The sequence below is a fragment of the Penicillium mononematosum genome (genome assembly GCF_028829835.1).
Source record: "Penicillium mononematosum strain IBT 11891 chromosome Unknown utg000005l:1.0-9366267.0:1.0-9372171.0, whole genome shotgun sequence".
NCBI lineage: Eukaryota > Fungi > Ascomycota > Eurotiomycetes > Eurotiales > Aspergillaceae > Penicillium > Penicillium mononematosum.
This window is the reverse complement of record NW_026643275.1, coordinates 195,734-223,243: the sequence shown is the minus strand read 5'-3', so window position 1 is coordinate 223,243 and position 27,510 is coordinate 195,734. Positions and strand designations below refer to the sequence as shown.

Sequence of the window (27,510 nt, the reverse complement as noted above, 5' to 3'; positions counted from 1 at the left end):
GTCGCCCAAGCCACCAAAACTTTAGTAGATGATGCAAAGATGCGAGAAAGGAAACCAAAAAAGATAAATCAAGCGAATGCACAAGCCAAAATGCCAGTAAATAAGAAAGAAGAAAAGGAAAGGATCAAGGGAAAGCGATATAAAAGCGCTATAGCAATGACCGAAGCCATGAAACACCGGAAATGCAGTGCCCCTGACTAAAGCAGAATTAAAAGAACAGCCAGTGAGAGAATGAACTTCATTCTTCCTCATTCGCATCACAAGAACGGCTCCGTGAAACCTGCCGCACTCCTTTATACCGTAACGACGGGGTAGACGGCATACGGTGAGGAACACGGGGCGACTTGGGAGTTGCCGAGTAGCTCTGTTTCTGCTCCCGCTCCATATCCTTACCGCTGCTATCCGTCTCGGTTTCGCCGCTCTCGTCGCTGCTCTGTCCACGACCACCCACAATGCGGAGTGTGAGACTGAGCTCGCGCTCGAGCTCCTTTTGCGCTTGCATGCGTTGGCTCGAGCCGTTGAGTTTCTTGCGATATGCTCGGAGAGTCCGACACAATTGCTCGGTGGACATGTCCAAGCTTCCGAACTCACTCCGCGGGGTTGTCTTACCGCGAGTGCGGAAGTCGAGGGATGTGCGGCGGTTGGTGGTTCTTGCGCTGTGGGGTTTCCGGGGTGTTGGGGTCTTTGTTTTAGGGCTTACTGGGGATGGGGACCGGCGGCGTCGGTCTTGTGGTGTGCCTGTTGTTGGGGAGAGGCGGTTTGGTGGGGATGGTGTTTCTGAGACGGAATGGTTCTTTAGTGATGATGGTGCTAGGGAGAGTCGAGACAGTTTGCGAAGTAGCGTTGGAGATTGCTCGCGTATAGGTGTTGGTGTTGTAGGATTGGGACTATCCGGTCGTTGAAATCCGGCGAGCTCGCTGCGGGAAAGAACTTTTCGGAGAGGGGGCTTCGCCGCTGTCATTTCCTTTACAGGGTTCTCATCGTCCTCGCGTGCATTCCCGATGAGGTCTGGCGAGACCTGTTGCTGGACAGATAGGTTCCATATCATCAAGATACCATCCATACCAGTACTGACCACTGTGCGCTTGATTTGGGACTCATCGGATTTATCACGGTCTTCCAGGAGTAACACATCAGTGACGCCTTCTGTATGGCCAAATTCCCCAGTGAGGAGCTGATCCCGCTCTAAATCATAGACACGAATAGATTTGTCGGTGCTCGAAACACCTACAAGAACCTTCGGGGTCTGACCTGAGATTTCAGATGCAATTGTCAACGAGCTCATAATCACCGCATCAGCGGTCTCCGAATCAGATGCTTTGAAACAGTGAAGTTGATGCCCGGAGGGGATATCGAATTTCGAGACACAACGGTCCATGGTAGAAAGGTACAGGATGTTCGAGTCGTCTGGGCAAAGTGTCATCGACACGGGAGAGGACTTTTGAGTGATGACCCTTGAGATGAGGTAGGCAACAGATGTGCCACAATCTACCTCGCGTGTCGCACGATCCCGTATGACAACAGTGCGGTCTGCGGAGCACGAAAGCAGCTTTTCGCCTTCGTTGATGAACATCAATTTCCCAACGGCGCCGACGTGATCGTCCATGGTTTGAATCAACTGCAACTCGGTGTCTCGTTTCTCGAAGAGTTGCACCATCCGGTCACGCCCACAACTAGCTATCAGCCAGGTATCGTCCATGCCTTGGATGGCCACATCTGTGATTTCTCCACCGTGGGCGCGCGCCTGGTTGAGGCAGGTCCACTCGGAGTTCGAAAATATTCTGCATCGAATGGGTTAGTTGAAGAGCGTCGCCACTATCAAAATTCCACATACCTCAATACGCCGAGCTTGTCACCAGAGACAAACCAGTCCGCATTTTCAGCGGTCCTCAAAACTTTGAGTTCATTTGCCGCATCGTCTTCTTTTCCTGGAAATTGGTCGACATCGATATGTTTCGATCCTCGACACTTCCTTGGGCATCCCAAAAGTTCACCGATCCATTGCGGGACCACGTGAAGAAGTCCGCAGACAAGCCGTTGGGGAAATCCATACGGCAAATACCGAGAATTGGATCCCGATGGGCTGGCATGGAAGCCTCCCCCTCCTCCTGCTCACCATCTTCGCTTAAGGTGTCAATCGGATAGACATGAATCGCGCGGGTGGATTCAACAGTGACCAGATGGGAATTAAGAGACGCCATACAAGTAATCGCCGGGGCCTTGCTTTTCTTGTCGATCGCACTCTTGTCAAGGCGCGCAGGGGACATTGGCGTGGATGAGCCGGATGATCGTAGAACATCAAATGGCACGCGCTGCATTTGCCTTCCTCGCCCACCTAGCCATATAGACTCTCGATCAAAGTCAACGGCCAACGAGGTGATGCTGAATCCAGCTTGCTTTACCGTGATTATCTTCTGGGATCCTTCGCGGTCATCAAGGAAGCAAACTGCACCTGAGTCTGTGCCAATTACAGCCTCGTTATAGGAGATACTGTTCACACAAGTGAAGGTGTTGTCGCCCAGTGCACCTAGTAGACAATTCCTGCCAGAAAGTGCTTTCGGAGCAGGATTGGGCGAGGGAGCTCCCTCGACATTCAAGCGTGTCTTGGTTGGTGAAACAGGCCGAATCACCGTTGGAAGACGCCAGACCTTCACATGTCGCAGACCGGTCCTGAACAAAGACAAAGACATTAGTTGACTGCTAGTTATCACCATTCCGTTGAACATACGTGACCAAGCTCTGGCCGACCCAGCACATATCCTTGATAAACGAGGTGCATTTATTCGCGGAGTGCAGCTTGGCCGACCCATTTTTGAGGTTGATTGTCCAGATAAAGAGAAATCCGTCGTTCGGATTGCCGAGTGTTGCCAAATACTGAGAATCGGGGCTAAACGCCAGGCTGCGAACACCGAAAGTATGCTCGTTCAGAATGGATAGAGGAACATCCGGCAATGCATCTCTCGCTGTCGAAAATATCAAGACTCGAGGATTATAGCCAGTCTTGACGTTGTCAGCTGCTATTTTTGCAACAATTTAGCTTACATTCCCCCACTCACCTCTCCCACCGCAAGGAATCTTCCATTCGGGCTGATCGAAACACTGGTCACTGCTTTGATTCTTTCCCTCGAAGACCACGCACGTGGACTCCCGCTGTCGACAGCTTCGCTTGACGGAGACCCATTGTGAAGATTCAGGTGTGGATTGGACCGGATATGGGACAAGGATCGCGATCGTGGGTCTGGGGTGGCCGGGGGAGTTGACTGGTTGTAAAAAGAAGTTGATGGGTTGACACTTGTCGCGGAGGGGCGGGCTCGGAAGAAGCGCTGTGTTATATTGTCGTCCTCGTCTAACTCCGCAAGAACCGCTGCTGATCCAGCGCATAGCGCAAAGCTTCTGCTTTGGTCATGGCTTGAAAAGCCATTGGGGGTGGTCGTTGTTGTGCCGATAACGGTCTGGAGAGATAAGGAGGATTGATGAGAGGTTTTGCTGGGGGATCGCGTGCCTGGTCGGAGGATTGGAGAGTTCGAAGGAGTGATTTTCAAGGATGCGCCGGGTCCGGCAAGCTTGCTTTTCGCACTGAGGGGTGTGGGAGTAGCCATATCCTCGGAGAGGATGCGATCGGTGATTCAAGGTCCGCTGAGAGCGCGGTATATCTGCATGTCAAGCCAAGTTCACCAGATGGGTTCGTGGATGCCAGTCAGGCAGTAGTAGGCGTCGGAAATTTTTTATGTCGGAGAGTGGTTAGGAGAGAGTGTGGAGGGAGGTAGAATTAGTGGGGGCAAGCTGAAATGAAGCTCTGATCAGCGAAGTTCGAGCTCTCCATGCATACACAACCCTTAAACTCACCAAAAGAGCGTATAGGAAGAGGAAAAGGAAATAAACACGAGGCTCATTCCGCGCTAAAGCAGATCATTCCAGTCGATCGGAGGAATTTGAACCTTTTGGATGCCCCTGGCTCCATGGGGTTATATGGGCTTCTGCTTGGCTTCTGATTGGCCTCTTGGACTTGAGGAATTGCCGGATCCTCACTTGTCGAGAGCTTTGAAATCTTGGGCTCCCTTTGATCTGCGAAAATGCGTGAGATGAACGGTGGGTCGTGTACGCACAGGTCGCCGCACTAAACCCGGCCTTCGGCTTAACGTAAGCTCTGGGAGTCCGTTGTACGGAGTACGTTGGACGTTACAGAGTATATCACAAGGTCATATCAGATCAGAACCAAGGGAGGCCCGCGGGAGGTTCCACTGAAGGTCCACAGGTCCGGTGGATTTGCTTGGATGGTTGTCTGTACACCTCTTTCACGTGCCTGGAATAAGATCTCGTGGACCCTGATGCCCTAATCTCACCACAATTCGACCTGTCCATTTACAGCGATGTTGCCTCTTGGCATCATCTTTGTCCATTTTCGCCCATAGGATCTATTACAAGTCCCACGCAACTGTACTCCATAAGCATTAAAATCAGAGCGTTGCGCGGTTATTCTACAAACCAGACTACGAAGCACGGGCTCTAAACACTATGAGGGACTATAATGGTGCTCTAGTGTTGGCAGCAGTTCACTGCCGTGGAAAACTACACACACAACGCCAATTTTCAACTTCGGCACTCACGGTCGATGCGGGCCGTTGGAGCCGGGGACTTCCATGTAGTGACCATCACATATATATGATTATATGGGGAAATCGATATCTAATACACTATTGAGCAGCCTAGCAGGCAACGGGCGTTGATGAACACATTTATTTATTCCTCCTCTGAGGGAAAAAGAAGATACGAGTCCGGAGGTGGACCCGAAGATAGCCAGTCGGTCGGTTGAGGGATGCTTGAGCAAGCTGTTTGAAGGTGGAAACATTCGACTATACGAGCTGTCATCATCCCGGCCTCTGCCAGCGCTAATACCCATCCAGCGCAGCTTCTAGGCCCATAAAGAAATGACAACATGCGCATAGGCGAGCTCCTCTGTTGGATTGGCTTTGGGTGTTTCCGAGCCGGATCGGTCAATCCATCTCTCTGGCACAAATTGCTCTACATCAGGACCTCTGGATTGACCTCAAGGTAATACAATGTTCAGGATAGGGAACTCACTGTGCTTTCAAACCATATAAAAACCGTTCAGCGAGTATGCTCCAATTTGTGGACTTGACGTATGCTAAGGTAGTACGATCTGAATAATCTCTTCTAGTGTGCAGTCACGCGAACAGGCGATTTGCGTCAAGATGTCTGGATCAGATAAATCTGTTCGCTGGAGAGATCCTCACCAATCACTTCATTCATCCCAACAACATCGTTCGAAACTGACCTTGTAACCTTTGGATACAGTCCCACCTTTCCCGTCCTTTAGTCTCGAGTCACCATTCATCCGTTGAAAGTGACTTGGCGAGTCCGAACAAGACGAACTTAGCAACGGACAACGCTTCAGTGCGCTCAACGAAGGCGGCTTACAAAACCCCGAATTATGGCTAGAAGGCTCACGAGTATAGATATTTAAGCAGGGGGTATCACATACATTTCTCCGGCCGGTGTATCAAGAATGAGCTTCGACATTGAAGCCATGCATAGCCCGACGCCGCAGTGTAAAAAGCTTCGTAATCGATGCGTTCAGGCTAGTTTCAGACATGACAAATAGACAAAGAGATTTTGATGTATATATGAATAGGCTTCACGGAACTTCCTTCGAATAGAGTCACGCATATAGTCGTTTATATTCCAGAGCCCCTCATAGTCGAGGGGCTCTACAGGGACATCTTGCCAGACGACATATGTTATATAGCCCCCTGGAACAAAGTCAGAAGCCCTCGTTTCCTCTTGGAAGCCGAGCAGCTCAGGGACAACATCACAACCCATCTTCTTCCGTCTCTTCAAGGCCGCTAGTTCAGTGATTGATCTCGTCGGGAGGGCCTGTTCCTTCTCAGTCCCGGACTTAGAAAACTCTGTGCCATACATGGGGACTGGGGCATAGATATGAACGTGGCAAATAGCAGTGAAACTCAGAAGCCCTAGAGTATCTACCTAGGTAATTATCATTCAGCCTAAGCCTAAACTTAATTTGTGAAAGCGACTTCTCTATGTATAAACTTTTGACTTAGAGACAACGCAGCGAATCTTGAATACCAGGAGGCATGGATATATGTAGCTACTAGTGGGAAAAGGAACGTGAACGGAAGAACAGATCGACAGGGCAGATGGACCAGAACGGGGCACAGAGCAACAGGAAGACAATGCAAGCACGTGCATGTATAACAACATATCCGAGGTCTATATCGGGACAATCTTGTGCAAAGTCCCGTCAACATCAAGGAAGCTTTCCAGGACTATCTCTCCCCAGTACGTTTCGTCAATGGACTCCCCTTTGGCTTGAATGATTGATCGTGGGATAGACCGGTATTGGAGTGAATCGATACAACGTTTTTGTCCAAGTGATGATGCCCGATCGCGTATTTGGCATGGTTTGTGGATCGACAACCAACGCGAGTGCAGCCATTGATAGTTCTGACTTTTAGCAAAGCAATACCACGATAATGAAGCTACTTGATTTTCTTGAGATGGATGTATATTAGTGCTAAAAGATTTATCAATAGTATTGACAATAAATTGACAATAAATCCCAAGATACAAGGTAGAACATCGCATTTAGTTACTGCAACTACATGTGTTCAATGTTTTGGGGTGAGCCGGGCCTGTGTGGCTCGAGCCGCATGTAGTTATCTCTTATCGCCACCGGATATTTTCTTTCTTTCTACCTTGATCTCACATTTATCTTCGTCACTCTCCTTTTCTACATCAAGCATATTGTTAAGATGACCAAATGCGCTGCCCCATCAAGGTTGGCCTTGTCTGCCGTTCTGCGCAATGTTTTCCGCTCCCAGTCCACCAGTAAATTGGGCGCTTCTTCAATAACCCCCTATCGCCGACCTTTCGCCTCTGTTCCTCTTTTCTCTTCGGATATTCAGCTCCAAAGATACTTCAGTTCAATGCCACGCTTGTGCGACTCCCAGAATGAACAACCAGAGCCCGCAGCCCCTGGAGCCCTGACCGTCGCCGATGACACTCTGCAACACAAAACAACGAAAAAGAAAGACTATGATTCATTTGGCAAGACAGATGGATGGAGTACCCATAAACGTCAGCCCAAAGATTATCGAGGGAACCCAGAAAATCGCACCGGAAGAACCGACAGAGAGCGCAGAGCTTTCCGCAACGAGACTCGCAGGGAGGCCAAAAAGGAGCCCCGCAAGTGGCAAGATAGGACCGAAAAAGCGAAACGTCTCTCAGAGAACAAAGGAAATAAAAAGCCTGAGCACTGGCAAGTGCAAAAAGCGGCTTTGAAGGAGAAGTTCGCGGGTGGTTGGAACCCACCCAAGAAGCTATCACCTGATGCCCTCGATGGAATCCGTCATCTCCATGCGAAAGCTCCCGAACAATTTACGACCGCTGTCCTTGCACAGGAGTTTGAAGTGTCACCGGAAGCTATTCGCCGGATTTTGAAGAGTAAATGGCGCCCATCGGAGGACGAGATGGAGAGTCGGCGCAAACGATGGGAGAACCGACACGATAGAATCTGGAGTCGTATGGCTGAGCTTGGTCTTCGCCCTTCGACCAACCGCACGCGAACTCTTTCAGACTTCCACGTGCTGTATGACGACAACAATCGCGAACGAAGATAGTCGTCTGTGTACATTTCACCAAGTTCGATATGGTTTTAAGCGCCTGTACATTAGATATGCTTTCAATTACGCCTGTACAATAAATACTATCAGCTGTGGCTTTTTCTCTTGGGAATAAACAACGTATTGTACCATAGTACTTGGTTGCAGTAGGGTGGGTATCATATGTCATTTAGCCCGTAGTTTGGGGTGGAGCTAGGAGCAAGGATATCATCGCCACGCAACCCCCTCGGCAACACACCTTCAACTCTACAACCAGCATGGTTCACTCGGGTTGACAGAATGCTACTGTCGGCACATATCACCAAGCTTCGACCTAACTACAGCTCATCGTGCCGGCAATTCCCCCCCCAGGCCTTAGCTCTCCCCTCGAACTGCAGCCCACATGCTGACACAACCGCCATGCCATCCAACATCCAAGTCTTCGTGAAATGGAAGGACCAGACTATATTTGCAGGAGAGGATGTGGAATGTACTATAACATTCAAGAACGTGGCCGATACTGGCGCCGATGCCAACACTGGGGGTGAAGGAGTTCAACATTCACGGAAGGTCTCTCGAGTCGCGAACCACACACTTAATTCGAACTCGGAATCTTTCTTCGGGTTCAAATCCCCACAAGCTCTCTTTTCTGGTCGCCGATCATATTCCGTTAGCTCCCAACGGAAGCCTTATCACCGGGCAGCCTCGTCCCTGAGCTCTCCGCTGGTCGGCTCTCATAGCTTTCCTCCGAACAACGGCCCCTCTACACCACGAGCATGGCAACCCGGTCACAACCACAAACGATCCGTCTCTATCCTCTCCATTGATAGCGAAGGCCAAACAGATCCGACGCCTTCACCGCACCATTACAATCGACACCAGCCAGCCAGGGGTCATGGGCGCTCGGCGAGTCTCCAGGTTTTACCGCGAAGGAACAATAGCTGCGAGGATTCTTACAAAAAAGGTAGATGATGGACAGTTCATTGCTTATCGGATCTTGAGCTAATGACCGTCTCTTCTCAGCGAGATCCCCCTCTCAGGCCTTTCCGTTTCCATTGACAGAGACTCCGAGCGAACATCCCAACGGCAGCCTGAGAGTTGATACATCCCACTTAGGGCGAGCTAGCCGCCCTAGCTCTCTAGCGACTAGTCCAATGGGCCCAGTAGAGCCATTGCGTGCACCTTCGCGACGGCCCCAACCACCTCCCCTCGATTTTAAGTTTCCGGCGACGCCTTCGACCGATTCAGCTAACAATCGCACCGTGCGCACTCCGTCACCGAAGTCGGCGACAACGAACGGTACATCATCAACCGGAGGAAGACCCACTGTTAGAGACGCGCAGGGTCTGACTGGACCGGCGCACCAGCAACTAACCCGCATTATATCAGCCACAAGCGTGAATGGGAGCAGCCGGAGCAGTGGGGAGTTCTACTCCGTCAGCGATCTCTCCACTGAGACTCTCGGATCAGAATACACGAATTACTCGGTACAAAATGCGCGAGCTCCCCCTCCCATGCGGCATGCGCGACATCATTCGAGTGTAGTTACATCTCCCTCCAAAGCCTCCAACAGCCAGGCGCTGCTGATGGGCTACGCGCAAATTAACGCATCATTCACGGTCGATGGGTCATTAGTGAATCAGTCAGCCTTTGACGAAGTTAAGCGAAAGGGAGTTGTTGGTGGCCAACCGGGCTCAGGCGGACTTCCTGGCCGACCAACGCCAACAGCCGAGCGACCACGTAAAACTGGTGGGTTCTGGGGCGCACTCAAATGGAACACTATCGAGGAATCAATCAATGGTCTTCTTTCAAATAACGAACTGGATGGGCTACGAGAGATGCGCGGTGTTACATCGTCGAGATCAATTCCGCTTTTATCCACCTCGCAGTCGCTGCTCTTTGTTGACCTCCGGCTGGCACCAGGAGAGGAACAGTCATATTCCTTCTCATTCTCCCTTCCCAAGGGGCTCCCGGCGAGTCATAAAGGAAAAGCAATCAAGATCTCATATAATTTGGTCATTGGAACTCAGCGACCTAGCGGGCCTAACGAGCCCCAGAAGGTCAACCGCATCAATATACCCTTCCGTGTTTTTAGCGGCGTGAATGGTAAGTTATATTCTTTGCCTTGCTTTCCATCTCAAGTTCTCACGTTTTTATAGAAAAGGGAGATATTCTTGGGCATGATTTGATGTCACCTTATGTACTCCTACGGGATGAAGCGAAGGTGCAGAAGGTCGGGGCAGTGATGCCTGTGACGACGAAAAACCAAAGTATCAGCAAATCTCACCATTCCGCGGCCGATTTCCTTGGTTTTGTGGACGAAATTTTGGAGCAACGTGCGCGTTCCAATACGTTGTTTCCACCTGGTGCTACGCCCTCGAGACGACCTAGCGTCGAAGGGTTACCCCAGATGCTTACGTCCAAGGATGTCATAGATTTTGCTATCCTCCGCAGCAACCAGGCCGTGAACTCTCGCCGCAGCCCCAATCGCTTTGAGATTGCCCGCGAAGGTAAACGTATCGCAGTGGTCGTCTTGAACCGGCCGGTTCACCGACTTGGAGAGACCATTATCGCCACCATGGATTTTGGAGATGCTACAATTCCATGCTACGCTGTACGTGCCTCGCTAGAGACGTCCGAAAAAGTCACCCCTACTTTGGCCATCCGGTCAAATGCCAGCATTCACCGTACCACGCGCCGCATCCATGCTTCTCTGTTCGAGAACACACTCCATGCCACACGAGTGGCTTTCAGCCCTGCTATCCCCATCACAGCCACGCCTTCAATCTTAACGAGCGGTGTGACTCTCGACTGGGAACTACGATTCGAGTTTGTGACATCCAATTTTCGAGGCGAGCAAGGTGCCCCACCCTCAGGCACTCGTTTACTCGAGGTCTTGTCATCGGATGATCGCGGCACTGTGCTGTGTGCTATGGAGCATTTGAACTGTGAATCATTCGAGATCGCTATCCCGCTGACCGTTTATGGAGAGACTGTCCGAGAACGACTGCCCGAGGAGAATGTAGGCTATCCAATCTAGAAAGTCTAGATGTACACTTGACGTACATGCGCTTGCCTGCCGCGCAGGTTATGTTTGATTTGATTTTCGTTTCCTCAATATTCCCCTTGTGCCATCGAGGAACTCCCGCAAATATAAGCCCCACGGGGCTCTGCATTCCCATGTATAATTGATATTCAAATTGAATTGGAAAATAGCATACCTAGGTAATACTACTAGTTAATACCTATGTATACCTAGGTAAAAATATATATTCATGTATAGCTGTGACGTAGATGCGGTAACTGGGGCAACGCGGTCAGTCAACGGATCGGATCTCACTTTATCAACTTCGGGGCTGAAACCCGATAACATCACTCTCATTGCGCGTTTCTCTCAGACGTATCATCCAGAATCATTGTTAGGTACGTATCATTGGCATTTGTCTGCACGCCAGAATGTCAGCACATCAGCACATGGGATGGCATTCCTCTAATCTTGGACAGCAACTGGTATCTGACATTGGAATGTAGGCACATCGCGATCAGCGCAAACCCCGCCGAAATACACCCCTACCGAAAGGGATTACTATTTTTTCTCGAGAGAGAATATGGCTTCGTTCATCACCACCATGTCTGTCCCCGCCACCCCTCCCGCTTCTCATTTCCCTTCCCCTGAGGAGCCAGCCTCTCACTCCCCGCAATCCCACCTCCCTTCCGTTGTCAGCCCTTCTGCCCTATATCAGACTACTCGCACTTCCCATATCCCCTTCTCGGACCCTCCATCTTACCTGTCACCAGCGGTGCGCGCACTCAAACAGGGCTGCTTTGGACTAACACCTCCCAGCAATGCACGCACACGTGCCCCCTTCAAGCCTCGCTCGGCCGCCAAGGGCACGAGCAGTTATCAGCTACGACAGTTCGCCGAAGCCACACTTGGAAGTGGTAGTTTGCGCAAGGCCGTGAAGCTGCCCGAAGGCGAAGATCAGAATGAATGGCTCGCCGTCAATAGTAAGACACATCTTGTGAAGTTGTGCTACGTGCATCTGCTAATGTTTTGGCAATCTAGTTGTCGACTTCTACAACCAGATCAACCTTCTTTACGGCTCAATAACCGAGTTCTGCTCACCGCAGACATGCCCCGAGATGAAGGCTACAGATGAGTACGGTTCTTCTTCGGCATGTCATTGACCCTCGGCTTACAAGTTTGGATAGGTTTGAGTACCTCTGGCAAGACTCGGAGAATTTCAAGCGGCCAACCAAGATGTGTGCCCCGGAATACATTGAACACTTGATGGCCTGGGTTCAGAGCAACGTTGACAACGAGCAAATGTTCCCCAGCCGGATCGGTATGTTTTATCTAGTTGTCATCCGTTACATAGTAGATCTATCGCTGAGCCGTGTTTTTTCCCTTTCCAGGTGTCCCATTCCCCAAGACCTTCCCCAGTCTTCTCCGTCAGATCTTCAAACGTCTATACCGTGTTTACGCCCACATCTACTGCCACCACTACCCAGTGGTAGTGCACCTCGGCCTCGAGCCTCACCTCAACACCAGCTTCAAGCATTATGTCTTGTTCATTGACGAGCACAAGCTGGCCAGTGGGAAGGATTTCTGGGGGCCGCTAGGTGATTTGGTGGATAGTATGTTACGCAGCGACTAAGGATTGGATCGGGAAATTAGGTAGTAATTGTGTTTTGCATCTGATCTCCGCAGTCAGGGATGCTGACTGGTCTACGGAAAGGATATCTTAACGGCGTTTCGGGTGCGGTGCATGCATTGCAGTATTTTAGCTTGGACTTTTTGGGCGTTTGGGGTTTGACCTGACGCGAAGACCGAAACGATGAATCCATGGATATTTCTTTATTTCTGAGTTTTTGTAAAGAGGGCGCTTCTTTGTTTATTTTGCGGGATATAGTAGCCTATGTAGGCAGTGAATTAGACTACATATGTAGATTTCATACTTGCATGCTCCTGCAACCACAACCATACAATGGCCTAGACCGTCATGGGATTGGCCCTAATCTCATCCTTGTGTCTTGGTCCCAACACTCCAAGAGGATCCAGATCCATACAAACAGGATTTGGATAACTTTTTGCCGGACTCGACTGATGATATTGCAGTGTGTGGTGGGATGTGGAGTAGGAAACAACACCACCAGCAACGTAGAAGTCTTCCAACTCCTCTAGCTCCAACTGACCACATTGATGTCGAAGATACGTCGAAGCCGCCAAGTAATTATATAAACACGTGACCTGGCCCTTGTGTGTGCACGTGATCACGGGAACATTCGGCCCGGAGTTCTCAACCTTGCATCCTTGAAGCAAGCACTCCGAACGTCGATATCACCTCCCCATCCAAACCCTCTGTGTCTCTCCTCTCTCCTCGAGGCCACTCCTCCAGCCAATTGCACAATGATGTCCACTCGCTTCGCCCGCGCTGGCCTGCGCGCCACCCAGTTCTCGGTTCCTCGCACCGCCGCCGTTAACGGCATCAGGTCCTATGCCACCCCCGCCCAGGAGACCCGCGCTCCCGTCGCTCTGTTCGGCGTTGATGGCACCTACGCCTCTGCTCTGGTATGCACCTCCATTGCTCGGTCTTGTCGCGACCGTGTGTTCGCCTCTTTCGCGACGAACGCCCCCGTCTTTCCCCGACCCCTCCCACAGTCGTGTTCCACTCTTTAAAAGCAATCTTCAAATCCTCATCATAAACACTATAACCTGTGACCGGAATGTATTTCCCTTCTAACCATGCTCGTGAATAGTACACCGCTTCCGCCAAGTCCGCTGCTCTCGACCAGACTGCCCGTGCTATCTCTACCCTCGGCGAGACCCTCAAGGCTGACAAGAAGCTCGTCAACATCCTCGGCGCCCCCATGCTCACCAACGCCGACAAGAAGTCTATCGTCGAAGAGCTTGCTAAGGTTGCCGGTGCCGATAAGGCCGGTATCCTCCAGAACTTCCTCGAGACTCTCGCCGAGAACAACCGTCTCGGTTCCCTCGAGGGTGTCTGCGAAAAGTTCGCTACCCTGATGGGCGCTCACCGCGGCGAGATCGACCTCAACATCACCAGTGCTCAGGTACGCACTCCATGAGCTGTGTTTCGGTCTCGCAAAAAGATTTAAAGGGTATATGCTAAAACTTCGTCCGCAGGAGCTCGATGCCAAGACCATCTCCCGTCTTGAGAAGGCTGTTTCCAAGTCCCAGTTCAGCCAGGGCAAGAAGCTCAAGGTTGTCGCCAAGGTGCGTTGTTCTGGATGAAATTTTTGTTTTGTGGCTGTTTACTAACTCTGTTAATCAGGTCAACCCCGACCTCGTTGGTGGACTCATCGTTGAGATTGGTGACCGCACCGTTGACCTTAGCGTTTCTTCCAAGATCGCCAAGATGAACAAGGCTCTTTCCGATGCTTTGTAAATGTAAATTAGCCTCAGCGTTTGAGGGGATGGTTAGATTATAGCATATCGTCCCGGATGAACGGTAGCGTTCGTAGGGGAAGGGGGCACTCGAAGATTCCCTTTTCTACCTTCATTTTGTTTTGTTCTCATTGTCAATTGCACAAATTCATCTATAGTTGGTGTCTTACAGATCGTTACTTGCCTGAGCCCTACAAGGTACCAAGGACACCTTGGTCTAGCGGGTTAATAATCTGCAATGTACATGTATTTCTTATCCCTTAATCCGCTCACCTTGGTGTCTGTCGTGCCTTGTGTATCCTGTGGACCCGACGTGCCCTACTGATCGGTCAATCCACGCGATGATTTTATTTATACTTGACTTCCCTAGGCGTGATACCCCCTAGGCGCAGGGCGAACAAGTAGTCCTATCTCCTTGGGAGCTTAACGAATGATATTAACGTTTACTTCGTTATCAAATGCACTGGAAATCAAGACTATGTATACTCCGAAAATATGAATAGGTTGGAAATGATAGATAGCAGGACATGCAGCATGTATAAGACCTCGGGAGGAAAGAAACAGAACAGTAATCACAGACAAGAAGATCGTTATTATCATTCCCAGAAGCAACCAAATAGGAAAATGACCAGGAGAGAGGAAAAAGGAGATGGAGACAAATTTACGTCATAAAATGGAAGACAAATGGAATGCAAAAGATGGACAACATCCAAAATTCAATCAAGACTGTCCATTCTGCTCATTCTCCTTCTCAGCCCTCGTCTCAAACTCATCCTCATACGCAGCAATCGAAGCTGAGCTGCGCACCCGCTGCAGCTGACTCTCCACATAGTGGTCAACATGGTTCTGGTTATCAGGGTCCGCAGTGCTACCCCTACGACTGCCCACACGACTAGGGCCACGACTCTCATAGTCCTCATCCAAGACGGTCGACGCGGCGGGGGTAGCATCGCCAGAGTAGTAGTCACTACGGTTACCGATGGAACGTGTAGTCGACGAGCGACGGATAGACGGACGGTCCGAGCCGCGCGGTCGTCCAGAACGGGAGAAGATGTCGTCGAAATAGTGCGATGCGGCGGCGAAGGGCGACCGCGGGGTCTGCGGTAGACGGCAGTTGATACCGGTGTCGTGGATGATCTTTGCGATTAGTCCTGTCCATCCGCACTGGTGCGATGTCCCCAGCCCGCGCCCGCTGTCGCCGTCGAAGAACTCGTGGAACCAGAGATTGTCCTTCCAGTGCTCGTCGAAATCGAGGAGGTCGGAGCCGGCGTTTACGGCGCGGCGGCCTTCGTCATTGCGGGCGAAGAGATGCTGCATGCGGTGTTGCAGTTCTTCTGCGACATGTCCAAGGTGCATGTAGTCCCCTGAGCCCTTGGGACACTCGACTTTCAGGGTATCACCATAGAATAGGTGGAAGCGGAGGAGGGACTCGACGAGGAGGAAATTAACGCAGAGCCAGACGGGACCGCGCCAGTTGCTGTTGCCACCGAAGAGAGAGGAGTCGGAGTCGCCGGGGACGTAGCCGACTTTAAAGGTTTGGCCGTTGACTTCCATGGAGTAGGGGTTGTCTTGGTGGAACTTGGACATGGAGCGGATGCCGTGCTCGGATAGGAACTCTGTTTCGTCGAGCATACGCTCGAGGATCTTGACGAGACGGTCTTTGCTGACGAGGGCTAGTAGGAGTCGATCATCTTTGCCGCGGCGCGTCATGCTGGCGATGTTGCGCTCCGCTATATCTGGCTTGTTCTCGATGAACCAGTTCAGTCGTCGCTTGAACGAGGGGAATTTGTTGATGAGCTCGGGCTCTAAGGTGAGAACCGCATACAGCGGGATCAAACCGACGAGGGACCTAATAGGTAGCTGCTGGGTCCATGGTCCACCGTAGGAGATGGCATCGTAGTAGAAGTTATCTTCTTCATTCCAGAGTGACTGCACAGCGTCATCGCCCGAACGGAAGGTCATTGCATCACTGATGAGCAGGAAGTGCTCGAAGAACTTGGATGCAATGTCTTCGTATATGCGACGGTGTTTGGCCAGCTCCAGGGCTATATTGAGCATGGTCAGAGAGTAGAAGGCCATCCAACCAGTGCTGTCTGCTTGCTCAAGCACGCCGCCAGTGGGCAATGGCTCCGAGCGATTAAACAGACCGATGTTATCGAGTCCCAAAAAGCCGCCTTCAAACACATTTTTGCCACCGGAGTCCTTGCGGTTTACCCACCAGGTGAAGTTAAGCAGCAGCTTCTGGAATACACGTTCCAGGAAGTCCAAATCCTGTCGTCCGTACATCTTCCGCTCAATCTTGAACGTACGGAACACAGCCCATGCGTGCACGGGAGGGTTCACATCGCCGAAGTTCCACTCGTACGCAGGCAGCTGACCGTTTGGGTGCATGTACCACTCACGGGTGAGGAGATCGAGTTGTTTCTTTGCGAAATCAGGATCCATCATAGCCAGTGGAATACAGTGGAATGCAGTGTCCCACGCAGCGAAAAATGGGTACTCCCAAGAGTCCGGCATCGATAAGATGTCGTCGATGTACAGATGGCGCCACTGTTCATTACGAATGCCTTTTCGGCCCGGCGGAGGAGGGATTTCAGCGGGGTCGCCGTTGCTCCATTGATCCCAGATGAAGTTGTAGTACTGCTTACACCACATCATTCCCGAAAAGGCTTGACGCTGGATGTTGCGGAGATCATCGCTCATGGGCAGAGGGTTGAGGTGGTAGTAGAAGTCATCTGCCTCAGCGCGGCGCTGTTCAATCACATCGTCGAGAACTTCTTCGTCGACGAATTCTTCCTTCTTACGTGACACTCTAAAACGGACAACGGCACATTCCCCGGGAGGGACTCCCTCGCCGTTGTTGAAGGCGTACCAGGCAGCGAACTTGGTACCTTCGTTATCCGGGTTGATAGCACCCTTCTCCTCTTCGACTATATGGCGGTGGAATGCATCTTTGACATAGGGTGTGTCGTTCTCAGTACCCCATAGCAACTTGTTGTTACTCTCGTTCTCGGTGAACATCATCTGAGGCTGGATATCGTCATCACTAGATCCAACTGGAGGCGATGGCGCAAAGGAAACATATCGCTCGCCGATTGTGCTGTGCTCCGATTTGGCCACCATCGGTCCCTCCTTTTTGATAGATGGTCTTTCCTTTTTCTTCTCGTCGCCCCAGGACCACGTGTTTCGGAACCATACGTGAGGGACAATATGTAGATGAGCAGGTTCCGGCCCACGGTTATAGGCAATGACACGGAAGAGCAATTCTTCCTCGTCGTCGGCCTCCTTAGCAGTCTCGATAAAGATATCCCAGTAGCGGTTATCTTCGAAGATGCCAGTATCAAGGATCTGATACTCTTTCTCCAAGCGTGAGCGCTTTGCGTTCTCATCGATGAGATCTTGATATGGGAACTTTCTCTGGGGGTATTTGTAGAGGAATTTCATGTAGGAATGCTATACTCCGGGGTCAGCATTGCTGGAGGTGAACTGGATCAAGATTATAGATGAGTTTACCGTTGGGGTGTTGTCCACATGGAAATGTGCCTCCTTGACACTCTCACCATGATTTCCCTGAGGGTTTGACAAACCAAACAGACGTTCTTTCAGAAAGTCGCTGTACTACAGTCAGATTGCATTCGGGGACCAAACCAACAGCGTTCAAACAGGGTCCCGACTTACTCTTCGCCATTCCAAAACGCAAATGCAATGTTCTGTATGCCGTGCGTATCAGATACACCGGCAATTCCGTCTTCGCCCCAGCGGAAAGTCCTCGATCTAGCGTGATCGTGGGTGAAGTAGCTCCAGGCGTCACCATCTTCGCTGTAATCCTCTCTGACTGTCCAATGAGAAAGCGGGCATTAGCCTGTTTCCCAATTGACGTTATGATTTGCAAGCTCTCACCTGTGGCCCACTGCCTCTCTGCCTATGCCAATCCAAGAGCTTTTAGCACTGCCAATATGTATGTTTCAGAGCTAGCTGAGGCCTTGACTTACCACATATGGTCCCCAGCGCTGTTTTCAGTTAGCAGGGACTTCCCAAAAAGCTGGTCCAAAATTGGAGAGATCTTACCTTCCAATACTTGGTTCTCTCGCGGTCTTGCTTTAGGCGCCTCTCTTCCTCTGTGATGACTTCTTTCCCATCGATTAAAACCATAATGGCGATTGCGAAGAAACCAAGTCCCAAAACAAAAAGTATATGGAAATAGAGAGGGGAAGGAAAGAAGACCAAAATGGAGGGGAATCTTGTTCATGCAGTCCGTGCCAATGGAGAATGACGTGAATCACTCCCACGGGTCCACTCGGGGTGGAGATTCGGGTTGAGTTAAATAAAGGCCTCTGATTGGCCGATAGGAGTATGTTCGGTTCGGGCCTGGACAGGTCACGGACCTGAGGTGGTTTTTCCCCAGAGCTTCAACTTTTAATTCCTTATTATCGTCTGATCAGGCGCATCTGTCTCATGTCTATTGATCCGGCCCAAATGTCTGCTTCTGATTATTCTCACGTTGAGGAATTGGTATCGGGAAAGGAATGCCTTCTTATCTCCGCTCTTTGTATGGAGTAGCGCCGAAGCTGAGACATTCATGTTGATCGTCCACGGGTAGCTCTGTGAGGCGACATTTAGCAACAAGTCCACAATAAACGCCTAATGTTGAAGTTTAAAAGGGAAACCACATTAAAAGGAATCTAGAGACCTTTAGAAGCGATAGAGATTATAAAATTGAGTATCCCCAGGTCCACGGGTATCCTTGCTCCACTTTCCATACTCCGACAAATATATACCCGGCACCTCTAACAAGCACAAAACCTTCCACATTCATGCGGGAAGCCTTCTCAGGGATCGGTGCAATTTCTGGTTCGACAAAGCCCTAGGAAGAAGAATCAGAACGCGACGGTGAAACAGACACAACACCCTACCTAGATGCTCTAGTCCAAGATGTGGCTACAATCTGAGAGAATGGCCCTGGCCCAAAAAGCTGCTTGATGAAAACCATAAGGGATTTACACTCTTGTTCACTATTAACCCTCCCCATCCCAAGGACATTGCTCTCAAAAGATCAAGAGATACCCTTGGTGAAAAATATATATTCTTATAAGATATAAGATATCCTTCAGCCAAGAACCTTGAGGAAATCCATTATCCAGGAAGGACTAGCTTCCTATCATTATCAAGGAAACAAGGAATCATATCAAAGCCACAAAATTATGCCCCGCCAGGGGACTCAGCATCTGAAGCCCGTGCCCTCTAGTTTCTGCGCCTTGACCAGGGAAACAGGGACAATGACGGAAGTGGAGGCGTCCGATTTCTGATAGGTCTCTCATTGGACATGGTAAATTCACAACCTGTTTATCTTTTGGCTCGGGCTTGAAGGTGCAGGACAGTTCCCGGTACTAGGTATTATCTCCAGTTACTCTGGACGAAAGAGGTACGCATTACGCCAGGGGTATAAATATGTAGATATCCCAGGTCTGGCCGTAGATCTGATTGAAAGAATTTCAATTTCAGGCACAAAGGCAAAAAAGAACGGGCGAATCGCATTGCCGTAGCAGTGCAAATGAGGGATGGCCTTGAGAAAAGAATTCAACGGCCAGATCCATACAATAGGGGAGGTTTTCTCAAAGGATGCCAGAAAAAAAAAGATAAACCTAAAAAAATCATCCCAATAAAACAACCACGCCGACTGGAACATATTGCGTCTATCAGACGCGGCGCGGGTCCAATATCACGGATAGAGAGTTCCGCCCTGATGCGCTCGTCCCAGTCTTAATCTAGTTTCGACTCCAGGGCCTGGTGGCCTATTTTTCTTGACCTTCCAGATCTTTCACACTTGCAGACGTTCGGAATTCAATTGTTTCCCCGCTGCTCAGACTGCTCCGGCTGCTGCTCGTTGTTGGATCCTCCCTGGGAAACTGTTACACAGTCAGATCCCGCTACAGCGCAAACCCGGCCAGCTATATCAATCGGCCCGCAAAAAGATCAGATTGAACGCTCACCCGCTGACTGGCCTTGTCCCCGGCTGGTTTGGGACGAAGTTTTGTCACCCCCGGTAGTCTGGGACTGGAGGCGCCTCTCGGCCTCACGGATGCGATTCTGCAGCTCTTCCAATTCGCGGTTCTGGATCAACATCTGCTGCTTCCTTTGAGTTTGAGATTAGCGCCATGAAAATGAGTATTGTGATGACAAGAGTCGCGTGCGAAATCGATGGTAGGAAATTCTTTAAGTGCCACTCACTTCTGGTCGATAGTCTGGGAAAGGTTGTTAACATCAGAGTCTAGCATGAAGGCGCTGTCCAAGGCCGATGAGAAGGCTTGCGCCATGGTCCTGGAGGTCACGGTTAATGCCACTATTCGGAGATTCGCCAATATAGGGAAACGAACGACTGAGGCCGGGCCTTTGGCTTCCACTCGCGATCCATGTCAGACATCTTGTGTGGTGATTGTTTGACCTTTGGTCTCTCTGGATTCTGTAATCACAGAACGGGTCCCAACAGTTGAACGGCAGAGGGGTGTGCGACCTTGAGACAGGCGGGGCAAGAGCAAGTCGCGGAATTAAGGTATTAGGCGGTTTAGGTATCGTCGAGACCAGGACCAGCCAAGAATCAAGCACAGATGAAGCTGAATCGAGGACTTTGATGCTATTTGGGGGCAAAAAAACAATGTCAGTTCTCTATACTTCTCGACAGATAAGCCACAATCTGGTGGGGAGGTGAAAGTAGTACCGGGATATCAATAGTCGCGATGAATAGATAGAAGAGTGATAAGCAGAGAACTTTGGAGACCTGCCAGGAAGCTAAAGGGGGGGAAGAGGAAGAAGGGGAGAAGTGCGAAATTGAGAGATGATCATAGCCCACCGACTATGTTACTAGTCGCGGTAATTGGAGGTCCCATATATCTCCACCGGCAAGGAGAGAGCTCGTAAGTGTTACAACTGTATTACAAGGGTTCTACGCCATTATTCGCATTTTAGGGGTTTTAATTTCAGGGGTTGACGATTTTATACATCTTTACTTCCATGGTTTATACATGTATGTTTCTTATTTCTCAATTTCATATCTGTTTACAATATAGGGAAATAGGGGTTGTACATACATAGTACGTGTATGTACTTGGCTCACCTTACAAGGGAAACTAGGAAAGTACCTAGGTACATATGTAGGAATTAGGAGACTTTCTTTGACAAAGGCAAAATAACCCCTGACGTGGGTTTTAAGGCAATTAGGGGCTTTCATTATACATGCAGTTAAGTAGTACTACAGTACTCCGTACATAGGCTCAATTTTACCAGAATATAAGGATATAAGGCTGAAAATGTCTATGCTTTGAAATATTATAGAAACCATTCAGATTTATAGATCTATAGATCTAATATAGACAAAGTACGTCGTACGTTGCATAACTTGCATTCTGGCAGATTCCTCCCTGGCAACTGGTCACATGACCTATACCATACAGTACAGTAGCACCGTGATGTCTTCCCCGAATTCCAATCTCCATTTCTATTTCCATCGTCATTTCAATTCTACAGGGGCATTTCATCTCATCGCTTCGTCTAGCCCTAAATTCGACGCGTTTTTACCTGATCCGTTGCGGTCGCCGTTCATTTTTTTTCCCGCTCAATTTTTCGCCCGGATAGAGTCAAGGTCTATGCGTATTGCGTTTCAAGCCTGTCGCGTTCGCTATCTCTAATTACTAGCCAACCAAGCAAACCTAGTTCCCGAAGCTCGCAGTTCAGCGACACCAAAAAGTTCCGCGACCATCCTGATCGCCGACCACCGACCACCGTGGCCCCCATCCTCAAAGCCTTTTCCCCCAGTGGCCGACCGGACGGGCAATGGGGGATGCCTCCTCTGTCGGCATACACTTCGTTTGAGTCCCTTCTGTTCTTCCAGTCCTTAGCGACTTCGGATTCCCGACCGACAAGTTTCGCTTCGATCTCAACACTTTTGCGAAACAACCAGCTTGTGCGCGAGAACGCCGATTTCGATGCCGATCGCCTGACCCCAGAGGCGCTGGAAGATCTTTATGCGACGTTGATGCGCGATGGATTCAGTCGTGATGGTGCACTCCCGGTGAACGGTCGACCCGCAGATACGTCCAGCCCACCTAATCCGAAGAAACGCAAGATCTCCAGTCCGCGACCAGATGGATTGTCCGGTGGATTCACCCATGCCACGCTCATCCCAGAGCTAGTGGCACACCTTTACGCCAAATACAGGGATCTAGTCACCAGAGAAATCAGGGACGATGAGAAGAAATACACAGAGATCAGGGCTGAGCTGGAACGGCTACAGCAGGAGGACGACAAATCAGCCGCTGCGGCAGCTACCGCACCTACGACGGTGAAGCCGGTGCCCATCGAAGGGAAGGATGCTGTTCTGAAGGAAGAGACGCCGCGCCCAGATGTACATGGTCGGACAGGTCAACCATTTGCGACGACCGTCCCGATCGCTCAGGACAAGGCAAAGCCCGAACCACAGCATATCGCGTTAAGTGTGCCCTCTACGACAAACGAAACCCCGAAAATACAACCTGCCCCTCCTGTGACTCTACCTCAAGCTCCACTTCCCCAAGCGCAAACCCCGACACCCAAACCGCAAGAGATAGCTGGACAAGCACCTCAACCGCAGCCCACCACCACTCATCCCCCACCAAAACCGTCCATCCAACCTCCACTTGCTCCATCTACCCAGAAAGCCCCTCCAACCACACCCGCCGGGCTGCGAGTCACACCGGCACATCCGTCGCAAATCGCACCTCGTGCCAATCCCGTCCCACCTGCGCCCATTGTCACGGATAAGGCTGGGCCGTTGGCGCCGGCATCCCAACGAACCCCCGCTCAGCCGAGTTTCCAGCAGTGGCAGCTCGATCCTTCTCCCCACTCACCATACCCCGTCGTCTCGCCAGGTGCTCCTACGCCTCAAGCAGCCCAGGCTACTGCCAAGCGACCTGTACCACCACTTTCCACCAACCCGCCTTTGGCAGGGTCACAAGCCCAGACGCCGCAACCTCCTGCTCCACAAACGCCCAGCGCCATCCCGTCTGCAGTTCACACGCCTGTCCCAATTGGCCTCCCACGTGTTTCTCAAACCCCGAGTGCGACATTCCCTTCTTCTCTCTGAATCGCGCGCCTCCCATCCACGTCTGTCAATCGACACGCAAGGATCCTCCACGCCATGGAAGAGAACTCCTCGCCCGAGGGTTTCACGCTCTCCGAGCTCACCGCCACGGCCACGGCCGGAGGACGTCAGTCCGATCAGTGAACGAAGCCAATCACCCGTTGACGCGATGGAAATGTCACCTCCCCCGAGAATAAATCTAGGCCAACGAGCTCAATCTGTGGAAGATAAGAAACCACGACGCGGCCAGCCTGATACCAAACCAGCTCCCGTCGTAAAGACCGAGAAACTCACTTCAATGCGGAGGACGCGTGCCGCAAGTTCGGCCTCTTCGCGGAGTCGGGGGCGATCCATGGCTTCGCGAGATGGGTCTGCTGCGCCTTCGGAAGACACTGTACGCGAATCACGAGCAACGGGCCGCCGAAAGGGTGCAGCTGCGACCGCCGACGAAGGAACCCCGAAACCGCGGACGAAACGTAAACGTGGCGCAAGTGAAGCAGTGGAACTTGAACCCCATCCTGCGGACATCCCGAGATTCGACACGACTCAATATGTCATGGCTACGCGCAACTTCCACCGGACCGCGGCACCAATTATGAATGATGTAGCTACCCACAAGCTTGCCTCGATCTTTGCAAAGCCAATTAGCGAGCGCGATGCCCCTGGCTACCACGATCTCATCTATCGGCCATCTGACCTGAAGTCGATCAAATCTGCCATCCACCAGGGAAGCAAAGCCGTCGCCACCGCTGGAGAATCAGCCAGCACTCCAGCCGGGGATGGTGAGTCTCCCGCTCCTGGTGGCACACCGTCCAAAAGCGGCGTGCTTATGTTGCAGAAGAATGAAGATTTCATACCCCCTAAAGGAATTGTGAACTCTGCACAGCTGGAGAAAGAGTTGATTCGAATGTTCGCCAACGCTATCATGTTCAACCCAATTCCTCAACGAGATTCGGACCCGCTTTCCCATGTCTAGTGACCGGGGTTCGCGCGAGAGTACTCAACTGGGCGATTCCGACGAGGGTGGTATCATCCAGGACTCGCTGGAGATGTTTGAGGATGTTCAGCAGGCTGTTACTCGATGGCGGGCTGCTGAACGCACTGCCGATGAATTGGCTAATAAGAATGTCCTCTCCCTTCGGCGTGGAAGTGCCAGTGATTTCAACACTGACAGTACTGATGATGTGAAGGGGTGATTGATTTCGAACACAATCTTGTATTATGAACTTTGTATTTGATTAGGATCTGTTTATTGGATTTGGAAATGAAACGCCATGATGTCTTTCGTCGGTGCCCTCGATAGCCCGGCGGTTATTAATACTCCTGTTCTCTCCAGGGCTGTATTATACTCTCTACTTTCGTGATAATCTAAACGGAAACATACATGTATCAACGTGTATATCATTGTCATAACCTTTCAGCCAGAGCCAGTCCCGCTGCCTTGAGTCTATAATGGGGTATATATTTTCTATTTTTCAACAGCCAACCTCTTAAGCCTGCTGCGGCTTCGTCCGCCCAAGCCCCTCCTTCGCATAAAAGTCCATCGGATACACGCCCTTATTCCCCGTATCCCAGTTCTCCCGCACACCCAGCGCAACAAGCGCCTCATACGGTGTTAGCAGCGGCCGCGGGAACGCATATCCCCAATCAATACTCAACCGCGGACAAGCAATCTGCACCCAGCATTCCACATCCGCCATAGACGCAAGCTTCCCGGGGAAGATCTCACTCAGCAGTAAGTTAACGATTGGAATCCCGCGTTCGCGTAGGTGTCGCTCGATCATCGCCATAGTGTGCGGGTTACCTTGTCGACCGAGCGAGCCGAGGATAATCCCCCCACTTTTTCGCGGTTTTGGCTGTGGCGATCGCGTCCCGGCGGATAGTTTGCATCTCCTCGTGCTCATAGCTTTCGCGCGTCAGGGTTCGCGAGTACGGATCGTACCGGTAGGCTGGAATGGAGGGGTTGTGGATCATGGCGGATTCAAGGTGGAAGCGGCCGTCGCCGAGGTAGAGGATTGCGTCGATTTCGGTTTCGGAGAGTTGGGGTGATGTACAGCCGAGGATCTCGCCTTTAGAGAGTGGTGTAATTTGTGGGATTATGACGCGGAAGCCGGCACGCTCAAGCACGGGTTTCAGTCCGTGTAGCGTCGCGTTGAATTGGATCGTGCCTACTGTCGCGATCGACTGCCCTGGCTTGAAGTTGCGCTCTAGAGTTGCGAGGAGATGGCTTGTGTCGATGCTGATGTCCACGAAGATGTAGAGCGTTTTGATCTGGGTTACGTCGACTGGGATCAGGCAGCTGTGTGCGTAGTGTACTAGCAGATCACAGCCTAGGGCGCGCGCTGTGTAGTCGTCAATGCAGCAGGCGCCGTAGGTGACGTCGCCCATGATGAGGGTTTCGATTCCAGGGCAGAACTGGGTGAGGATGTCGGAGATGGTGGTCGCGAAGATGAGGAGTCCCTCTGGGAATTGAAGGGCTACTCGCTTGGCACCTGATGTGCGGACTCGGTGGATTGTCTTCGGGATCTCGAATGAGTAGTTCTTGGGGAGAAGCTCCATTGCTTCTTGGATCTCGGGATCGTTCAGAATCTCTGGCGGCACTTGGTTGAGCGTGCGGGGAGTGCGTCTGGGAGCGGCTGGAGCAAGCGGAAATTAGTATATGGATCTCAATCGTGCCAGAGTAAGATAAGTACCAGTTTGCACGGCCGTGGACTCAACATCTTTCTGACTGGTCGTATCCTTCTGGGCTTGGGCATCCGCTGTTCGTCGTCCGACAAATCTCTTTTTTGGTTGCCGCATTTGGGCGGCAGATTGTGAGCCATCCTCAATAGAGGGGGCAGGAATACTTGAATCCATTATACCCAGTTGTAATATGTGTCAAAACTTCAAAAGTTGGACTTTCCACTGATCTTGATAATCGTCAAATATTGTATCATCCCACTTCTTTTTTCTGCCGACTGACTCAGCAGGAGGTGGGGTGATCAACTAGTCCGGAAGTGGTAAAGCGCTCTCCGCATTCTCGGCCTCCTACTGTTCCATTCCCAAAGCTTTCCCTCTTACCTGCTATTTCCTTTACAATTCTGGTTGCTCTGATCATACGAGTTGGCCTAAAATTAACCATGATGACAGTTCGCCCCAGGTTGAGTTTGTTCTCAGCCCTGCGATCCCCATATTCTGCACGTTGCTTCGCAACCGAGTCGCGGTTAACCTCGGACCATGTCCGCATCGTGGAGGTTGGCGCTCGAGATGGACTGCAGAATGAGAAGAAGTCCATTCCAATGAAAACAAAGCTTGAGTTGATCGAGCGACTGGCTAAGACGGGTGTTACTACCATTGAAGCTGGCTCATTTGTGCCTGCAAAATGGGTCCCCCAGGTATGATCTTGCTGAGCAGCGTCGTGTGGTACGGCGTTTTCGGGCACAGAAAGCTGATGATTTGGTTACATAATGACAGATGGCAAGCACGGCTGAAATTTGCGAGCATCTTCTCACAAAACCGCCCAAAGCACAGTCTACAATCGCATACAACTATCTTGTCCCCAACATCAGAGGACTGGAGAACCTGGTCAAGATACTTGATGAGACAGGAGTCCCTGCGGACGCGACTGGAGAGACATCGAAGGCAGCGACAACTACAGAGGTGTCTCTTTTTGCAGCAGCAACGGAAGCTTTTTCGAAAGCTAACACCAACTGCTCCATTGCCGAGTCACTGGAGCGCATCAAGCCGATTGTCTCATTAGCAAAGACCAAGGATATCCGGGTACGTGGATATGTCTCTGTCGCACTAGGATGCCCATATGAAGGGCCCGATGTGGATCCTGTCAAGGTGGCAGATATTACCGCCACGCTGCTGGAGATGGGAGCGGATGAGGTCTCAGTGGCGGACACAACGGGCATGGGCACCGCTCCCCGGACCATGGAGCTTATGCAGGCACTCAAGGCTGCTGGCATCGCTAATACAGATTTGGCGTTGCACTTCCATGATACCTATGGACAGGCCTTGGTGAACACAATCGTCGGGCTGGAGCATGGTGTCCGTATTTTCGACAGTAGCGTGGGCGGGCTTGGTGGTTGCCCATATTCCAAGGGCGCGACGGGGAATGTGGCGACAGAGGACCTTGTGCACACCATTCACAGCTTGGGGATGCACACGGGAATCAGCCTGGATGAGATGTCGAAGATTGGAGGTTGGATTAGCGGGGAGTTGGGCCGAGCTAATGGTAGCCGGGCTGGAAAGGCAACTCTCGCTCGTCTCGCAGATGAAAAAGCGTCGCTTTGATCAATTTGCGCTATAGCCTGTGCTTGTTATTGTTCGGAGTATATTAGTTCTTAACGTGTTCTGGGCAT

General features: G+C 51.0%; 11 protein-coding genes across 11 annotated transcripts; 7 read left to right on the top strand and 4 right to left on the bottom strand.

Annotated features, from left to right (window-relative positions):
- Window positions 1-238: 238 nt before the first annotated feature.
- N7519_008207 (WD40 repeat domain-containing protein) lies at window positions 239-3,599 on the bottom strand (the record flags this gene model as incomplete). The annotated part of the gene is made up of 5 exons (XM_057294983.1): window positions 239-1,781; window positions 1,835-1,928; window positions 1,970-2,670; window positions 2,729-3,000; window positions 3,057-3,599. The coding sequence occupies 5 exons, from the start codon at window positions 3,597-3,599 to the stop codon at window positions 239-241; spliced, it is 3,153 nt and encodes a 1,050-aa protein (XP_057142865.1).
- Window positions 3,600-6,794: 3,195 nt separating this feature from the next.
- On the top strand, window positions 6,795-7,661 carry rrg9 (mitochondrial ribosome assembly protein RRG9; the record flags this gene model as incomplete). Its single annotated transcript, XM_057294982.1, has 1 exon — window positions 6,795-7,661. One exon carries the CDS (start codon window positions 6,795-6,797, stop codon window positions 7,659-7,661), a length of 867 nt encoding a protein of 288 aa, XP_057142864.1.
- A 402-nt stretch (window positions 7,662-8,063) lies between these two features.
- On the top strand, window positions 8,064-10,683 carry N7519_008205 (putative intracellular protein transport protein (Sat1); the record flags this gene model as incomplete). Its single annotated transcript, XM_057294981.1, has 3 exons — window positions 8,064-8,607; window positions 8,667-9,749; window positions 9,803-10,683. 3 exons carry the CDS (start codon window positions 8,064-8,066, stop codon window positions 10,681-10,683), a joined length of 2,508 nt encoding a protein of 835 aa, XP_057142863.1.
- Window positions 10,684-11,272: 589 nt separating this feature from the next.
- On the top strand, window positions 11,273-12,301 carry N7519_008204 (Mob1/phocein family protein; the record flags this gene model as incomplete). Its single annotated transcript, XM_057294980.1, has 4 exons — window positions 11,273-11,651; window positions 11,710-11,803; window positions 11,856-11,989; window positions 12,060-12,301. The coding sequence occupies 4 exons, from the start codon at window positions 11,273-11,275 to the stop codon at window positions 12,299-12,301; spliced, it is 849 nt and encodes a 282-aa protein (XP_057142862.1).
- Window positions 12,302-12,942: 641 nt separating this feature from the next.
- N7519_008203 (F1F0 ATP synthase subunit 5) lies at window positions 12,943-14,139 on the top strand (the record flags this gene model as incomplete). Its single annotated transcript, XM_057294979.1, has 4 exons — window positions 12,943-13,215; window positions 13,404-13,718; window positions 13,792-13,881; window positions 13,940-14,139. Coding segments are annotated over 4 exons (792 nt in total), but the record flags the coding sequence as incomplete, so codon positions are not given.
- Window positions 14,140-14,772: 633 nt separating this feature from the next.
- Window positions 14,773-18,204, bottom strand: N7519_008202 (uncharacterized protein; the record flags this gene model as incomplete). Its single annotated transcript, XM_057294978.1, has 6 exons — window positions 14,773-17,505; window positions 17,566-17,665; window positions 17,731-17,887; window positions 17,953-17,974; window positions 18,045-18,062; window positions 18,121-18,204. 6 exons carry the CDS (start codon window positions 18,202-18,204, stop codon window positions 14,773-14,775), a joined length of 3,114 nt encoding a protein of 1,037 aa, XP_057142860.1.
- Window positions 18,205-19,893: 1,689 nt separating this feature from the next.
- Window positions 19,894-20,473, bottom strand: N7519_008201 (uncharacterized protein; the record flags this gene model as incomplete). The annotated part of the gene is made up of 4 exons (XM_057294977.1): window positions 19,894-19,958; window positions 20,043-20,185; window positions 20,281-20,370; window positions 20,427-20,473. The coding sequence occupies 4 exons, from the start codon at window positions 20,471-20,473 to the stop codon at window positions 19,894-19,896; spliced, it is 345 nt and encodes a 114-aa protein (XP_057142859.1).
- A 431-nt stretch (window positions 20,474-20,904) lies between these two features.
- N7519_008200 (uncharacterized protein) lies at window positions 20,905-23,167 on the top strand (the record flags this gene model as incomplete). The annotated part of the gene is made up of 2 exons (XM_057294976.1): window positions 20,905-20,963; window positions 21,760-23,167. The coding sequence occupies 2 exons, from the start codon at window positions 20,905-20,907 to the stop codon at window positions 23,165-23,167; spliced, it is 1,467 nt and encodes a 488-aa protein (XP_057142858.1).
- Window positions 23,168-23,221: 54 nt separating this feature from the next.
- Window positions 23,222-24,360, top strand: N7519_008199 (uncharacterized protein; the record flags this gene model as incomplete). Its single annotated transcript, XM_057294975.1, has 3 exons — window positions 23,222-23,291; window positions 23,368-24,091; window positions 24,141-24,360. 3 exons carry the CDS (start codon window positions 23,222-23,224, stop codon window positions 24,358-24,360), a joined length of 1,014 nt encoding a protein of 337 aa, XP_057142857.1.
- Window positions 24,361-24,654: 294 nt separating this feature from the next.
- Window positions 24,655-26,020, bottom strand: dph1 (2-(3-amino-3-carboxypropyl)histidine synthase; the record flags this gene model as incomplete). Its single annotated transcript, XM_057294974.1, has 3 exons — window positions 24,655-24,892; window positions 24,969-25,800; window positions 25,858-26,020. The coding sequence occupies 3 exons, from the start codon at window positions 26,018-26,020 to the stop codon at window positions 24,655-24,657; spliced, it is 1,233 nt and encodes a 410-aa protein (XP_057142856.1).
- A 263-nt stretch (window positions 26,021-26,283) lies between these two features.
- N7519_008197 (hydroxymethylglutaryl-CoA lyase) lies at window positions 26,284-27,442 on the top strand (the record flags this gene model as incomplete). The annotated part of the gene is made up of 2 exons (XM_057294973.1): window positions 26,284-26,538; window positions 26,618-27,442. 2 exons carry the CDS (start codon window positions 26,284-26,286, stop codon window positions 27,440-27,442), a joined length of 1,080 nt encoding a protein of 359 aa, XP_057142855.1.
- Between the last annotated feature and the right edge of the window lie 68 nt (window positions 27,443-27,510).